The sequence below is a fragment of the Onychostoma macrolepis genome, chromosome 02 (assembly GCF_012432095.1).
Source record: "Onychostoma macrolepis isolate SWU-2019 chromosome 02, ASM1243209v1, whole genome shotgun sequence".
NCBI lineage: Eukaryota > Metazoa > Chordata > Actinopteri > Cypriniformes > Cyprinidae > Onychostoma > Onychostoma macrolepis.
Genome location: NC_081156.1, coordinates 3,681,889 through 3,699,258, shown reverse-complemented (window position 1 = coordinate 3,699,258; position 17,370 = coordinate 3,681,889). Strand labels below are relative to the sequence as shown.

General features: G+C 42.3%; 1 protein-coding gene across 3 annotated transcripts; it reads right to left on the bottom strand.

The window, feature by feature from the left end:
• Positions 1-440: 440 nt before the first annotated feature.
• On the bottom strand, positions 441-16,759 carry si:ch211-71m22.1 (uncharacterized protein LOC100149582 homolog). 3 transcript variants are annotated; one of them, XM_058751414.1, is made up of 11 exons: positions 16,269-16,756; positions 15,427-15,696; positions 14,478-14,516; positions 14,241-14,324; positions 14,081-14,151; positions 13,780-13,822; positions 4,456-4,676; positions 2,291-2,452; positions 1,976-2,137; positions 1,794-1,843; positions 441-829 (listed from the first exon to the last, which is right to left on the bottom strand). In XM_058751414.1, exons 3-10 carry the CDS (start codon positions 14,491-14,493, stop codon positions 1,814-1,816), a joined length of 789 nt encoding a protein of 262 aa, XP_058607397.1. In that variant the 5' UTR covers positions 14,494-14,516; positions 15,427-15,696; positions 16,269-16,756; the 3' UTR covers positions 441-829; positions 1,794-1,813. The 3 variants fall into 3 exon arrangements, with proteins under 3 accessions (XP_058607397.1, XP_058607415.1, XP_058607407.1); XM_058751432.1 differs by lacking the exon at positions 15,427-15,696 and having other exon boundaries at positions 16,269-16,759; XM_058751424.1 differs by lacking the exon at positions 16,269-16,756 and having other exon boundaries at positions 15,427-16,030.
• Positions 16,760-17,370: the final 611 nt, after the last annotated feature.

Genomic DNA, 17,370 nt, shown 5'->3' with positions numbered 1-17,370 from the left:
TTTTAGTAAAACATCTGAAATCGACTCGGGATAAGACTAAGGGCTTCTTTCAAGCATCGTTTCGAATGTTTCTTTGTGAGGTAAAGCAAACAGCTTTCTTATGGACTGTAAATGAGGAGTTGTTGCTGAGCAACATGAAAACTTGAATAACAAGAAAGCAAAGGTAAAAAAAAGGGAAAGTGTTATTCATTATCTAATTCCAAGAAGGCATAATGAGGAGCTGAGGAGCACTTTGGGAATAAAGAACATGGTTGCTAAATGAAACTGTGAAAGTTGTTTAGAATATTCTGAATAACTGCACTGTTTTTATTTATTCTATTGATGTGAAATGTATTTTACAATGAGAAATGTTTGAATATAATATGCATTACTTTTATACCTGTAAGCAATGATAATTTTATAACACATTTGTAATGATGACTGTAAACACTATAAGCAGATGTTGATATATAACACTTTATTCTACTATTTATTATAATCAAACAAAAACAAATATGGAGCAAAATCAAGCAGTTAACATTTTGCTTGTTACAAGTTTGTTTATACTGTATTTAAAAAAAAAAAAAAAACTCTTTAATAGTTTGTAGTTAATTTTTTGGCAAAGCATTTGAACAGGTACTTTGTTGATACCGAGAGCATCCCAGCATTATTGTAAAGGAAATTGCTGTCATCTAGTGGTGGCTCATGAACAGTAGTGCATGAATATACTCTATATAATGTAATGCACATTGCAATATGCATAATATAATTTTTAGCTGAGTGATCCACATTTGAATCCATGGTTAACATGTTGAGACTTGAGGAGGAGTTCAAATGTTAAAAATTCAACCTGAAATATTAATTGAAAGACAATGATTAGAATTATGTGTTGACAAATTAAAAAATATCCATATGCAATATTCAGGGTTCCCACACCTTGGTTAACTTCAAATTCAAGGACCTTTCAAGGACTTTCCAGGTCCAATACCCTCAAATTCAAGGACTTAATGTGGGGACACATTTCAAGTGAGAGCAAAGGTTACATCACGTCACCTTGTAAGATACATTGTTACAGTTTTCATGTGTCAAACACAACTATGCAAAAAAGCAATTTTTTTTTTTTGCATTTATTTTTGGCCATATGACAGAAATCTGATATTTGTCGTATTTCTGTTTTGCATAAAATTGAATAATATTTGGTACATACTATACTGTATTCTAAAATGATCTGATATTAACTTTTGCATGGATTTTATTGAAAAGAGCTTAGGCTCATGTAACCAGAAGTTTTAAGATATATGAATATGCTTTTAAGTTTTTCTTGCCTCATGGCTTTACATTATCTTAACAAGCAAAGCAATTCAACATTACATCCTTTGGATCTCTGGCAAGCCATTCTTTGTAATCTTCTTTGGTGAGCCAAATATCTTGAAACTTGCATTTTCCAGTCATCACGTTTCAGCGGTTTCAGCCTATTTTTGCAATGTTTCACGGTGTGTCTGTGAAACGTTGAGGTACCATCTTAGTAGTTTCATGTGCGTGTGAACGTCATGGCAACGAACAACACAAAGTACCTCACGTGGGAAACACTTAAAGTAACGCATAAATGTGCAACATAAATCAAGCAAGCTAGTATGCACAAAGTGTTGGCGAAATAATACATTAGCGGACCAGAGGGAATAATATGGAATTTTCAAGGACCTGTGTTTGTTTATTTTCAAAAACTTTCCAGGGCCTTGAAAATTTTTTATCAGATTCTCAAACTTTCAAGGATTTCAAGGACCCGTGGGAACCCTGAATATTAGTGTACTTACATGACATCCAGAAAATAAATTTATTTATTGTGTTCAAAGAACATGAAGTCCTACAAGAGAAGAATAACAGCAGATTATTCACTATGCTGAAACACATAGAATTCATAGAGCAAGATTAAACAGATACAAACTGGTCCAACCAGTAATATGTTGACATATAATAATAACTTATTTTTGCTTACTATGAGAAAACATGCTCCAAAAAGAGCAGCTTTGATCTTCACGTCCAGATCCATAGGAAAGGAGATTCCAAAATTATCTGCATCAGTGAAAGTTTCTCTCACCAGACCTGTCCATTGTTTAGCGATTCTGCCCACCTTTGTTGATTCGTCCACGGACAAAACCTATTTAGATGCAAAAAAAAAAAAAAAACTATTTATCATCATGAAAACTGTTTTGTGGTATGTAAAAGGATCACGTGGTTTTATTCTTTTATGAAAAGTATTTTTTCAAAAGAACAAACTATCATCAGTATTTCTGTCTTGTATGTTTCATACATCAAAGTTCACATCAGCGCAACATCTGCATGAACAGAACGGCCCCACGATCTTCAGAACTGCTTCTTTCTTCTCATTCTGTATGGTATACTTGGGAAGGAAAGGATGCCAATTCTGGATCACATATCCAATCGGGTTGCCCGGTGGAGACTGGATTTCAAGCTAAGAGGACAGTTAAGACACAAAAACATTTGAGTTTGGCTTGAGTTTAGGCATAATTATTCTTGAAATCTAGTAGATCTGTATAATTATTCACAGCTTAAAGGTTGCATTTAAGCTGTAAATTAAATCACGAACATGACCAATGATGGTGGTTTTGCTGAGTACCCATCAATAGTACATTGGTGAAGTTGATTTGAAAGCATGACATGCATAGGCTGGGTGTTTATTTAGCAATGGTCTAAAATATTAATAGGGTCAAAGACATCTAAGAGTGTCCATGAGCAGTGATGGGAATAACGGTGTTATAAATAAACGGCGTTACTAACGGCTAACGTAATCAAACGAATTACTGTTTCCCCCGTTACAACGCCGTTACCGTTACTGACAATAAAATGCGGCGTTACTATAATTTATTATAATATTACTATAATTTTATTTTTCAGTTCATCTGAATGGATGCGCAGGGTAGCCTACCTGTATTTGACGTACCGTAAACTCTAGTGTGAAGGCGCATATCTCGCCGTCGCTTTGTCTCACACACGCAAAGAAAGAGACAGAGCGAGAGACAGGCAGAATTGACGCGCTACATGTAAACGATATTCTTTGTTGTATTTTCCTGTCAAAATAACGGAGTTCCTTTGGAATTCTTCAGCTTTTAAGAACTGCCGGTTTGTCTGATAGTGGGCGGAACTAATGCGCAAACGACAATCTCATTGGCTGGCGCTCACCTATTATCGTCCCTGTTTTGATTTCAGCAAATCAATTCGAGCGAACGCAGACAACTGATTAATATTCATGAACCCAGCATCTCATTAATCCTTAGTGCGTTTTATATTGACGACAAATATGCATTCATACTTGGTTATTCTAATTACTAAAGTTCTATCATCATATAATATTAAATTATCATAATATTATATTATAATTCTTGACTGACTGATAATAAGTGTCAGTAGATAAATAGTGTAGATTAATGTACAATGTTTTATAATAATAATTTATTCTTTTTAGTGTTCATTTCATTAATTTAACATATTTAATATTGGGGGCATCCAAAGTTATTTGACATTTGAACATTTTTTTTAAAAGTAACGCAATAGTTACTTTCCCTGGTAATTAGTTACTTTTATAATGATGTAACTCAGTTACTTACTCAGTTACTATTTGTGAGAAGTAACTAGTAACTATAACTAATTACTTTTTTTAAAAGTAACGTGCCCAACACTGTCCATGAGTGCCCAAAAATCTTAAGTGAGAATATGTTGAATCATGAATTATTAATATTATCTTAAAATCAAGATAATACATTTTACAAGTTGCACCACATGACATTTTACAACCTCAACTAACTTTGCATTTTCATGAAAAGGTCAAATTATCTGATATTTTAGGAGACTTATGGACCTTGACACACAGTCATTAAAATCCTTTTTTTAAATACCAAATTATTTAATAAAGTTTCATTTTCAATAACTTCACTCTTGTAATTTGGCTTTCTTTCTTCAGTTGGTATCACTGATGTTTTTTTTGTTTTGTTTTTTTGTTTTTTTTAATGCATGCCAAAAAGTTATTAATTTAAATTTCATTCAGAAAATTAAAAACATGCCCAACATAGAGGATATGCATTCGATTCAATATACAGTCTGGGTTTTGTTTTAAAGAAATTAATAATTTAAATAATTTAAAGCAAATTTAAGATCAAATAGGAGAATTTCTTCAAAAACATTAAAAAATCTTATCAATCCCAAAATTTTGGACAGTTGTTTACATATGGATTGTAAAAAGATTTTCTTCCAAAGCATTTTCTTTCTACACAAACAGCACAATCATAATAGTTCATGAATCTACAATCTACATGAATCTAGTTTGAACCTACAATCTTTCACCAACCAGCTTATATCTTTAACATTGAAGCCTGAGATTCAAATCAAAGACTTTGGAACCTGAATAAAAGTGAGAGTTACGACACAGAATGTAACTTCATGAAACTAAATCTGTATTACCTCTTGCAGGCAACAGGGAAAACAGCAACTTCCACACTTCAAAGGACGAGTGAGTGTCATCACTTCCTGTCCCATGTTATCCTGAACATGGAGGACGAATGAACGCAGTGGTCCACAGAACTGTCTATTACAGCAGTCGTTTTCCTCAGCCACAAAGAACACCTGTTGCCCCATACTGTTCTTCACTATGTACTTATTATTGGTCTCCCAGCCCAATATAACTGTGATATGACAAAATAAAATAAAAAATACAAAAGTAAGATCCATGTTTTTTGTCAGTTTTGTGCACTGCATTAACTGACCCATCAGTAAGCCCCACCTTGATTACTGGTTTCAATCCTGCTTTGCAATTGCCTGGCAACTGTTGCCAAATACCATATTAACAGACAAGTTGTTTTCTAACTCTATGGAAGTGTGTTTGGGTGGTTTAATACTGCAGATTACAGAAGTTACACAAAAACAAGGTAAAATATTGTGGCTGAACAAAAAGTACCCAGAGAGAATACATATAGTATTTTCAACCTATAAATAACAATTTAATTAACTCTCTGGTGCTGTTTTGTCACTTTTGACCAAAAATTTTTTTAGAACTTTTTATTTCATCTGAATTGTACAAACTTGGTAAAGGGTTTGGCACTTGATATGAAAATCATGGACATGATTTTAAAAAAAAAAGTTTGTTCATGGTCAAAAATTAAATGAATGCAAAGTGAATTTCATCTAGTGGAAACATTTGGTACTGCACACACAACAAAATCTTCCCGAAAGCATATTTTTTCAAAATATCAGCCTCAAATTTGGAACACAATTTTAGATTTACAGCTTTGATTTTCACACAGTTTTAGAGTAAAACATGTTTTGTAAAATATATAAAATTTAAAAATAGCATTTTGTGCAATTTCATAATAATAAACTCCTTTTTATTTTGCTTTTGTAACTTTTTTCAGCAATAATCTGCCAAATGTCTTGTTTAAAAATAGACCCAACTTAAATCTGTACTCCGAAGTATTCAAGATTTACAAACAGTTTAATTTGGAAATTTCATTTTCAGATCTATGCTCAAAAAGTGTTAAACGGGTAGTAATAAATGGACCATAACTATTCTATTCCATATACATGTTATACATATTAAATATTAATCTAATATATATATATATATATATATATATATATACACACACACACACACACATACAGCAGGTAAAATAAGTATTGAACACATCACCATTTTTCTCAGTAAATATATTTCTAAAGGTGCTGATGACATGAAATTTTCACCAGATGTCAGTAACAACCCAAGTAATGGATACAAAGGAAACAATACAAATAAGTTCAGAAATTAAGTTCTGTGTAATAAAATGGAATGACCCAAGGAAAAAGTATTGAACACACTTAATGAAAATTATTTAATACTTTGTACAAAAGCCTTTGTCGGTAATGACAGCTTCAAGATGCCTCTTGCATGGAGAAACTAGTCGCATGCATTGCTCAGGTGTGATTTTGGCCCATTCTTCCACACAAAATGGTCTTCAAATCTTGAAGGTTCCATGGGCCTCTTCTGTGAACTCTGATCTTTAGTTCTTTCCATAGATTTTCTATTGGATTCAAGTCAGGTGATTTCCTGGCCATTCTAGCAGCTTTACTTTGTTTCTCTGAAACCAATTGAGAGTTTCTTTGGCTGTGTATTTGGGATCATTGTCTCGCTGAGATGTCCACGCTCATTTCATCTTCATCATCCTGGTAGATGGCAGCAGATTTTTATCAAGAATGTCTCTGTACATTTTTCCATCCATCCTTCCTTCAAATTATATGTATTTTACCAGTGCTACACCATGATGTTTTGGGGTGATGTGCAGTGCTGTCAGGGAATAGGCTGGATTCAGATGCGGGAATAACAGAGGCTTTATTGAGCAGACAATAATAACAATAGCAGGCGAGGAGCGCTCCCGCAGATGGCTTGCGTGGATGTGGGATTTCCTACACACACAGCTGGGTGGATGGTAGCGGCTGGAGCAAGCCACAACAGCGGCAGAGGAGACGGAGCCGGCAAGGCTGTTCGCTATCCCGAGCGAGAGGTAGAGCGATCCACTAGCGAGTCTGCAAAGACCCAGGAACGGCGGAAACCAAGGGAGCCCACAGGAATCTGAGCGCACAGAAATTTAACTAGCAGCAACGAGCACTGGAGCCTGAACAGAGCAAGACAGGACAGGACAATGATACAGCTAGAGACAGTCAGAACAATGAAACTAACCAAACAGTCTGACAAAAGACAGAGTAACACAGGGAGCTATAAAGGGAATGCTAATGAGATGACTAGAACCCGGTGTGAAACAAGATGAGCTAACAAGCAGGGCGGGGAAACAATCACGCTGAAAATGCGCACGTGGCGAGCTGTCAAAACAAAGTCACGTACACAACATCTGAACACAGAGACAGAAAACCCAGGTGATCAGACCCGAGACCCGACAGTACCCCCCCTCCCAGGAGCACCACCAGGTGCCCCAGGAGGAGGCCTACCTCGTCGCCGACGGAAGTCCTCGATCAACGAACGGTCCAGAATGTCCCGGGACGGCACCCAGCATCTCTCCTCTGGACCATAACCCTCCCACTCCACGAGATACTGAAAGCCTCTCCCGCGGCGCCGCTCGTCGAGCAATCTCCTAACCGTATAGGTCGGGGAACCATCCACAAGACGAGGGGGCGGGGCGATCGCCGGCAGGATTAAGGGGAGAAGAAAACACAGGTTTTACCCTAGAGACATGAAACACAGGGTGAACCCGACCAAGAGTGGGAGGGAGCTTGAGCCTGATAGCCACCGGATTAACCACCTTGGTGATACGGTATGGCCCAATGAATCTGGGCGCCAGCTTACGAGAAGGCGCCCGGAGAGGCAGATCCTTGGTAGAAAGCCATACCCGTTGACCGCACACATAGGTAGGAGGAGAGGACCGGCGACGATCGGCTGCTGCCTTGGTTCGTCCAGAGGTTCGGACCAAAACCATCCTGACTTTCTCCCAGGTGCGGCGGCAGCGCTGAACGAAAGCCAGGGCGGACGGAACCGCAGCATCGGGCTCCTGTGATGGGAACAGAGGCGGTTTATAACCCACAGAGCATTCAAAAGGGGACATACCTGAAGCCGCCACTGGAAGGGAGTTACGAGCGTATTCTATCCAGGAAAGCTGTTGGCACCAGGAACTCGGATTGTTGGATGTCAGACAGCGGAGCATTCTTTCGAGATCCTGGTTGGCCCGCTCGCATTGCCCATTGGTCTGAGGATGGAAACCAGAAGACAGACTCGCAGAGGCCCCGATCTGTCTACAGAACTCCTTCCAAAACCGGGAGGCGAACTGAGGACCCCTATCTGAAACCACGTCAACCGGCAATCCGTGGAGACGGAAGACGTGGTCCACCATCAGTTGGGCGGTCTCCCGGGCGGAGGGCAATTTGGGCAGGGGAATGAAATGAACTGCCTTAGAAAAGCGATCCACCACAGTGAGAATCACAGTGTTACCCATCGAGGGGGGAAGCCCAGAAACAAAATCAAGGGCGATATGTGACCATGGACGGGAAGGGACGGGAAGGGGCAGGCCAACATGAACTGTCTGACATCTGCGGCCAGTGTGGGCCACCCGAAGCGTTGACGGATGGCAAACAACGTTCTCCGAATCCCTGGATGGCAGACCAGCCTGGACTCGTGACCCCACTGAAGGACTTCAGGACGCAGCGCAGCCGGCACCGGCAACCTACCCGTCGGGCACCCTCCTGGCACTTGCACCCCTCGACCGGCCTCCTCTACTCGCCGCTCGACACCCCAAGAAAGAGCCCCGACCACCACCCCTCCAGGAAGGATGGCTTCGGCCGTAAGCTCCCCCTCTGGGGCCCCGAACAGGTGCGAGAGGGCATCGGGCTTGACATTTTTGGACCCCGGCCGGTACGAGAGGGTAAAGTTAAATCGGCCGAAGAAGAGCGCCCAACGGGCCTGACGCGAGCTCAGCCTCTTGGCCGAACGGATGTATTCCAGATTCTTGTGATCCGTCCAGACCAAGAAGGGCTGCGCTGATCCCTCCAACCAGTGACGCCACTCGCCCAAGGCCAATCGCACCGCCAGCAGTTCTCTGTTGCCGATGTCATAGTTACGTTCTGCAGGGCTGAGACGACGAGAGAAGAATGCACATGGATGCACTTTCCCGTCACAGAGGGAGCGCTGAGATAGAACTGCGCCAACCCCGACGTCCGACGCATCAACCTCGACAATGAACTGGGATTCAGGATCTGGGACCAACAGAACAGGTGCAGAGACAAAACGGGACTTTAATGTGTCAAAGGCTACCTGAGCATCCTGGTTCCACCTGAAGGACACCTTGGTGGAGGTTAAAGCCGTGAGCGGTGCAGCGACCTGACCAAAGTTCCTGATGTAGCGCCGGTAGAAGTTGGCAAAACCCAGAAAACGCTGCAGAGCCTTACGGGAGTCGGGGACTGGCCACTTGGCGACAGCCTCTATCTTAGCAGGGTCTGGTTTGATCCCCCTGGTAGAGATGATATGGCCAAGGAACGTAACGGACTCGGCGTGGAATTCGCACTTCTCCGCCTTGACGAACAACTGGTTCTCTAACAGACGCTGGAGGACCCGTCTAACGTGCTGAGTGTGTAATTGGAGAGAAGGGGAGAAAATCAGAATATCATCCAAATACACAAAGACAAACTGATTAATCAGGTCACCCAGAACGCTATTGACGAGACCCTGGAAGACGGCTGGAGCATTGGTAAGACCAAACGGAAGCACCAAATATTCGTAGTGTCCCGAGGGGGTGTTGAATGCCGTCTTCCACTCATCCCCCTCCCGAATACGCACCAGATGGTAGGTGTTACGGAGGTCTAATTTGGTGAAGACCTGGGCTCCCTGCAACAATTCAAAGGCAGAAGACATAAGAGGTAGGGGGTACCTATTCTTTACAGTAATGTCATTCAAACCTCTGTAATCAATACAAGGGCGTAGGGAGCCGTCCTTCTTCTGAACGAAGAAAAACCCCGCACCGGCGGGAGAGGAGGAATGGCGAATGAGCCCAGCCTGTAGTGATTCACGAATATACTTGTCCATGGCCTCTCTTTCAGGACCGGAAAGGGAATATAAACGACCCTTAGGCGGAGAAGTGCCCGGGAGAAGGTCTATGGCACAGTCGTAGGGGCGATGCGGAGGTAGCGAGGTGGCCCGGGACCTACTGAAAACCACACGAAGATCGTGGTACTCCGCCGGGACGCCGGTCAAGTCAGCGGGATCCACCTGCGAAACACAAGACACAGAAACAGCAGGAAAAGCAGCACCCAAACATGACACATGACAAGACTGACTCCAGGCTAAAATGGAGTTATTGACCCAATCGATATGAGGGTTGTGTTTCAGCAACCAAGGATGTCCTAAAATTAACGGGGCCTTAGGGGAGTCAATAATTAACAGTTCGATGGGTTCACAGTGGTTACCAGAGAGGGAAAGGCTTACACATGGTGTGATGTGGGTGATAGTGGTGAGGGGATTGCCCGCTAATGACCATGCCGTAATGGGTTTGTCCAGGGGAATGGTCGGGATGTTCCACTTCTGAGCTGAAGCAGAGTCCAGGAAATTTCCCTCAGCCCCCGAATCCAGAAGGGTGTGGCCGGAGTGTGAACCTCCCTGGAAGGAGAGTCGAAAAGGAAGCTGAGTGCGTGTTGCGGGAGAGTTTGAACGGGAGAAGGCGCCCACCAGGACTCTCCGCTTCACTGGTGGGCCTTGCCACAATACAGGCACAATCCTTGAGCCTGGCGCTCCTGCCTCTGCTGCGGCGTAAGCTGGAGACGACCCAGTTGCATGGGCTCAACCTCAGCTGACTGAGGACTCGCCGCATCGGGTGACGAGGACTCCAGGTGGCGCCACGGAGTGGTGGATAGACGGCGTTGGCGGCGACGGTTGAGACGGGACTCCACACGGAGTGCGAGATTAATCAAGTTATCCAGCTCCTGAGGAAGATCCACAGCAGCCAGTTCATCAGAGATGGCAAAATCCAGTCCCTCGAGAAAACGCGCGCAGCGCGCCCTCATTCCAGCCACAAGCCGCCACTAGAGTCTGAAACTGTATGGCATAGTCGGTAACAGAGCACTTCCTTTGAGACAACGACGATAACCGAGCCGCCGCCTCATCTCCCTGGGCTGACCGGTCAAACAGCTTCGCCATCTCCTGGCGAAACGCAGCAAAAGTAGTACAGCAGGGAGCTCGCGATCTCCAAACGGCAATTCCCCACTCGCGGGCGCGACCCGAGAGAAGAGTGAGGACGAAAGCAACCTTTGCCTCTTCAGTGGCGTAACGTCGAGGCTGCAGTGAAAATACCAGTGAACACTGGGAGAGAAAAGCTTGGCAGGCATTGGAATCGCCATCGTAGACCGGTGGATTATTGGCGTGAGGTTCGGGCTCCAGAGGAGTAACAGCGCGGAGGACGGGACCCCGGTTTGCCGCCTCCCGCTGAAGATCATCGACCCGCGTGAGGAGCTCAGCGACTCGGGCATTGAGAGCGTCTACCTCCTGCGCTGTGGTGTTGAGCTGAGTGGCATGTTGCCCCAGCAAAACTCCTTGCTGCACGAGAGCAGAACGAAGCGGATCCGATCCCGCTGAATCCATCTTGGTCAGACTGTTCTGTCAGGGAATAGGCTGGATTCAGATGCGGGAATAACAGAGGCTTTATTGAGCAGACAATAATAACAATAGCAGGCGAGGAGCGCTCCCGCAGATGGCTTGCGTGGATGTGGGATTTCCTACACACACAGCTGGGTGGATGGTAGCGGCTGGAGCAAGCCACAACAGCGGCAGAGGAGACGGAGCCTGCAAGGCTGTTCGCTATCCCGAGCGAGAGGTAGAGCGATCCACTAGCGAGTCTGCAAAGACCCAGGAACGGCGGAAGCCAAGGGAGCCCACAGGAATCTGAGCGCACAGAAATTTAACTAGCAGCAACGAGCACTGGAGCCTGAACAGAGCAAGACAGGACAGGACAGGTAAATGATACAGCTAGAGACAGTCAGAACAATGAAACTAACCAAACAGTCTGACAAAAGACAGAGTAACACAGGGAGCTATAAAGGGAATGCTAATGAGATGACTAGATGAGCTAACAAGCAGAGAAACAAGGAGGGCGGGGAAACAATCACGCTGAAAATGCGCACGTGGCGAGCTGTCAAAACAAAGTCACGTACACAACATCTGAACACAGAGACAGAAAACCCAGGTGATCAGACCCGAGACCCGACACAGTGCCATTTGACCTCCAAACATGGTGTGCATTATGGCATTCAAAGAGTAAAATTTTTGTCCCATCTGACCAGACTATATTCTCCCGGTATTTCACAGGCTTGTCTAAATGTTGTGCAGCAAACTTTAAACGAGCTTCAACAGGCTTTTTCTTCACCAATAAAGCCTTGCGTGGTGAGCGTGTATACAGGCCACGCCGGTGGAGTGCATTACTTATTGTTTTCTTTGAAACAATTGTACCTGCTAATTCCAGGTCTTTCTGACGCTCTCCACCAGCAGGGGCGTAAATTTCATCTGACAGTAGGGGGGGACAATAAACGTAAAATTTCTCAAGAGCAATTTTTGAAGGGGACACAAATAATACAGCCAAAATTGTACTTGTAAGGATAGATATGTGTACACAGCATGTGTACATAGCATGGAGACAGTGTTTAAATATGAGTTCATGGTTCACCAAGCGGTCATATTATAATTATTATTTTGCGTCATCCATAGTATTTTAGGTTTCGTCTGAAACCTATGTCTCTTTCGCATTAATTCAACCGCATTAAACCCACTGATCTGCCACTTAACATCATATTGAACGAAACCCAACACGTAAGGCTAATATTGTAGACCATCAGTTCACACACAGGCTTATCGCCGTGTTAGTTGTAGTGGGTGACAAGCTACGTATTAAGCTTGTTAACCTTATAATGGCTCATAGAAAATACATCGGATGTCATAATTTTTTTGTCATGACTAATTTATTAATGATCCAGCAGCATCTGTATTAAAGAGAAAGAATCATTTCACCCGATGTTTAAAGAGAATAAAATAGCCTTGACAGCCTACTTACATATAACTACCTTGCTCTCTCTCACCGGACTCGTGTGCATCGGTAAAGAAGGAAAGCAGGCAGTGGACCAAACCACTGTGAGGAAAGGGAGGGGGGAATAAAAACATTTCTGAACTTAAAACGTTTTTTTGCTTTCGTTTATTTTGTTTTACTAATCAAACAATTATTTTAAGTATATGTCCATTATATTATTTTCAATACACAGAGTCGCTTGTAATGATATTTTACAATAAATAAAACCCCCCGGGATTTACGCCTATGTCCACCAGTGATCCTTGGCTCTTGGACAACTCTTCTGATATTTATTTTCACCCCTCTGTCAGAAATCTTGCAAGGAGCACCTGATCGTGGCCGGTTCGTGGTGAAATGATGTACTTTCTACTTCCGGATTATGGCCCCAGCAGTGCTCTCTGGAACATTCAGGAGTATAGAAATCCTTCTGTAACCAATGCCATCAGTATGTTTTGCAACAATAAGGCTGTGAAGGTCTTGAGAAAGCTCTTTGCTTTTACCCATCGTGAAATGTTTCTTGTGTGACACGTTGGTCATGAGACACCTTTTTATAGGCCGTCAATTGGGACAGAACCAACTAATATTAATTTCCACTGACAAGGAGCAGGATTGCTTTCTAATTACTGATAGATTTCAGCTGGTGTCTTGGCTTACCTTTTTGCACCTCCCTTTCTTCATGTGTTCAATACTTTTTCCCTGGGTCATTCCACTTTATTACACAGAACTTAATTTCTGAACATATTTGTTTTGCTTTCTTTGTATGTATGGATTATTTGGATTGTTACCGACATCTGGTGAAAATTTCATGTCATCAGCACCTTTAGAAATATATTTACTGAGAAAAATGGTGACGTGTTCAATATTTATTTTACCCTCTGTATATATTTGCAAAAACAGATAACTTAGTTTTTAACAATTTTCAAAATTAATGTTTTTTCATTGTGCATTCCAATTAATCTCTGTATTTTTTTAGTTATTTTTCAACCTAATCAAAATAATCCAACTGCAGTTTGATTATTTTGATTAGGTTAAAAATAACTAAAAAATACAACTAAATAAACGGACACCCACATAAAAATTATATTACAATATAACCAAGGGGTCAGTTGATTTCTGTTATGCTGAGATAATAGTCATCTCAACACATGCAAAATATTCATATAATATCAGTAAAAAAAAACTAAAACAAACATCACAACATTACCTTCTGCCAGCTCAACTTTCTGCTGTACAAGAAGTTGATCAATCTGTGTTGGAAAAAGGAAATAAATGTTAAAAACCATTTTTAGGACTTTAGCTGGCATGATAATCGTGTTTAAAGTTTTTCACATTCTTCCAAGAAGTGGGGCATTTGTTGTGGCATTTCAAAGCCCAGAAAGCCCAGCCGAGTCACCATTTCCTGAGAAGATACTATCTCATCTCGCAAAAAAAAAAAAAAAAAAAAAGATTCCATCACTGCCTACAGTGGCATACGGAGTTGTTCATATCCAACAGTAAAGCTCTACCTGTGTCAGGTACTCCAGTCCTGGTGGGCAGCCAGCGGGTCTTTGTGGAACTGGCATCACAGGCACTTGACCTTTCAAAGAGAAGAAAATGACGTGTTAAGCAGGAGGATCTAGAATAGTGAGGATTATGAAAATTCCAAATTTCCTTAGATTTCCTTACCTTGGCCTGGTATGGCTGGACCCTGGTTATAAGGAGGGGCGGGATTAATTGCATTTTTCTGTGGTTGGAGGTCAGTTGGGTAACCTGGTTTAAAGAGTATCAAAGAACATCAATTGACATTGTTCTCACTGTCATGTGAAAGCCAGTGTGTTTCTTTGAGTTATACACTGTATAACAGCAATTTAACAGAGTCCTGTCAGGATCAGGTTACTGATGATAAGGTTTTGACACACTCACCATTATTTGTTGCCATGGTGGAAGGCTGCAAATTACGCTCTGCAAACATGCAAACCAGAAAAGCAAGTTAAGCAAATATTTTCCTTTATGTTTTTTCCATGCTTTTTAGGGAATGGAGTTTCAGCAGCCCAAGATTTTCATAGCAAGTGAATCCTCAAAACAAACAGGATGGCATCAATACACAATGTTCAGGTTGGGAACACCTGGGAATTGACCAGGAAATAACCGGGAAGTTGGACTGCAGACAGAATGCAAATCACATGTAGCCTTCCTAAACACATTTTAGGATAATCCACTCGAATACAAGAGGTTTGTAACATTAGTTATTATACCATGTTTATAATTGTAATAACTGATATACACTGCAGCTTTTGTACTTAAAGTACCCAGTATACACCATAATGCATTCATAACAAAAATACACCGAAAAAAGTGAATTCATACTTTTATATTAGTTTAACATATTTTGAAAACATTTAAGGAGACCAAAAATTACCAAATAAACAATCAGTCAGTTATTTAGATGATTAATAACTGGATTACTCAGTGAGCCACATCATTATATACAATACAAACAATAATAGAAAGTGTTAATGATGACCAAACGAACAAACAAATAAATAATATATTATTACCTACTACTTTCCACTACTAGGCCGTCGGTATTCAAGCTAAATACAGTTTTGCTGACGAAATATTATGTATAAATTAATAACTATGACATACATGACGTGATAATTATGAATCCAGAGGGTTAGAAACTATAAGCTACTGTAACATGTAAACATGCAATTGTTACTTTAAGGATCTATTTCTAGCTGATTTCTATGCGACTTCGTTGATGTATAACTTAGTCCGACTTATTCAGTCTTAGTTTTGACGTTCCAGGTTAACTAACAAAACTGTTTTACAGTGTATGCTGCATTAATTTAATATGCAAACAACTCACCTGTTACTTGTTCAAAGTGAAGTGCTGGATACTGATGCCGAAGATCTTGTGTTTTAGTCCTTCACTTAAATTTAATTTACTAAATTCTGCTCGGAGAGAGGCCGGTTCTTTTTTATATATTATTATTGTTATTATTTTAGTGGGCGAAAGTAACACGGAGCTGTTTTCTCTTCGCTCTTTATCTGCCTCACACACTGTTCATGAGTTTCCTTCCCGGGAAACAATCTGCTTCTGCTCACGAACACACCCCTTACAGAAAAACGAAAGAGACTGACGGGGAGAGAAAAAAAGAAAAAAAATCTCATTATTATGATTTTTTTTTTTTTTGTCTGTGAAGACCCTTGGCATTTTTCAGTAGGTTACGTCGAATGACTCGTTTGGCTTTTAGACGGAAGTGTCTCCATGGATATAGACATGTATTGTGTATGGAAATTGTCAACATTTGGGCCAACGTTTTCGAAACCGACTACGTTTTTCTTTCAGGTGTATTCAATTTCTTCTTCTGCTTTTTTAGAAACCTTTTCAATTTTCTCAGTTTTTTACTATTTGATGTTTCACTTCCCTTTTTTCATGTTTAGAAATTAGATGAGCCTTGACGTGTAGTCTCACAATCCACCCATAATTAGCAGGAAACAGCTTATTAAAAACACACACAGTGGAATACAAAATTGAGGTAAAGGCTTAAACCATAAAAAGGCAGAACTGAATGGCTTTTTGCCCCTTAAGTGTTGCCTTGTATTTACATAAAACTCTTTATTTTAAAAAGGTTTAATCATTTAAAACCATATTAATATCCAACAGTTATCACACATACACAATTTATCAAGAAAATCGTGGTTTACCAGAGGCAAATGGTCCTGGTTCCTCACATCAAGAACACCTGCACAATCTGTTTCTGTATCTCTTTACAACTGGTTTTCTAAGAGTTTTATTACTACCATAGAAAGCATTACTTCATATCATAACTGTCACGTCCTCTGTCGTGTGAGTCATGTGTTCCCGCCTCTTGTGTCCATATTTGGTCTTGTTCCTGTCCTTGTTAAGTGTGATTATTGGTTTATTCAGTTCAGCTGTGTTTTCGTCTAATTATCAGTGATTGTCATGTGTATTTAGTTCCTGCCTGTTCAGTTAGTTTTCGTCTGGTCTACTCGTTATTCCCCGGTGTTCCTGTCCGTGTCTGCCTGGCCCTGTCTTGTCCTGATGTCCTCATTAAAGACTATTATTTTGAAGTTTATCCTCGTCTGCGTGTTCCTCGTTCCTCCCTGCTGTGTGCACCGTGACAGAAGACCAGACCTGCAACAGTAAGCGGCGCCCCTTCACCACGTTTTGTTTTCCGTTGTTTTTTTTGTTTTTTTAAGTCTTTTTTTTATTTTTGTTCCTGTCTGTCCCGCGGCATGGAAGTCGCCGCTCGTCCTTCCCGCTCTAGCCCACGGAAAGAAGTGGGAGTTCGGCGGGATCGCCGCGTGGCCGCCGTTCGTGGGAAAAGTCACGCCGCCGTCCGCGGCTGTCTTGAGCCCGCCGTTCGCGGGAGAATCGTCGCCGCCGTCCGCGGCTGTCCTCAGTCCTGTTCACGGGCTGCCGCTCGTGCACGCCGCCGACCACGGGGAAAGCCAACCCGAACGTCGGCGGCTCCCTCCCTTCACGCCGCCGTCCGCGGCTCACCCTAGCCCGCCTGGAAGCGCATGTGGCTAGCCCGCCTGGGGTGTGGCAAGCCCGCCAGGAGCGCGTACGGCAAGCCCACCTGGAGCTCCCGGCCGCCGCTGACTTCAGTCCAGTCCAGTAGAGCTCTGGGTAGGGTGGGCGGGCGAAGAATGTGGCCATGGCCACGAAGACCATCTGCCATGGCCGCCTGAGCTCCCTGCCATGGCCTCTGTCTGTTCCACTCTGGAGGTCCCCGTCCTGTGTTCCTGTCCATGTCTGTCCTGAGGGGCCTCCAGAGTGCCC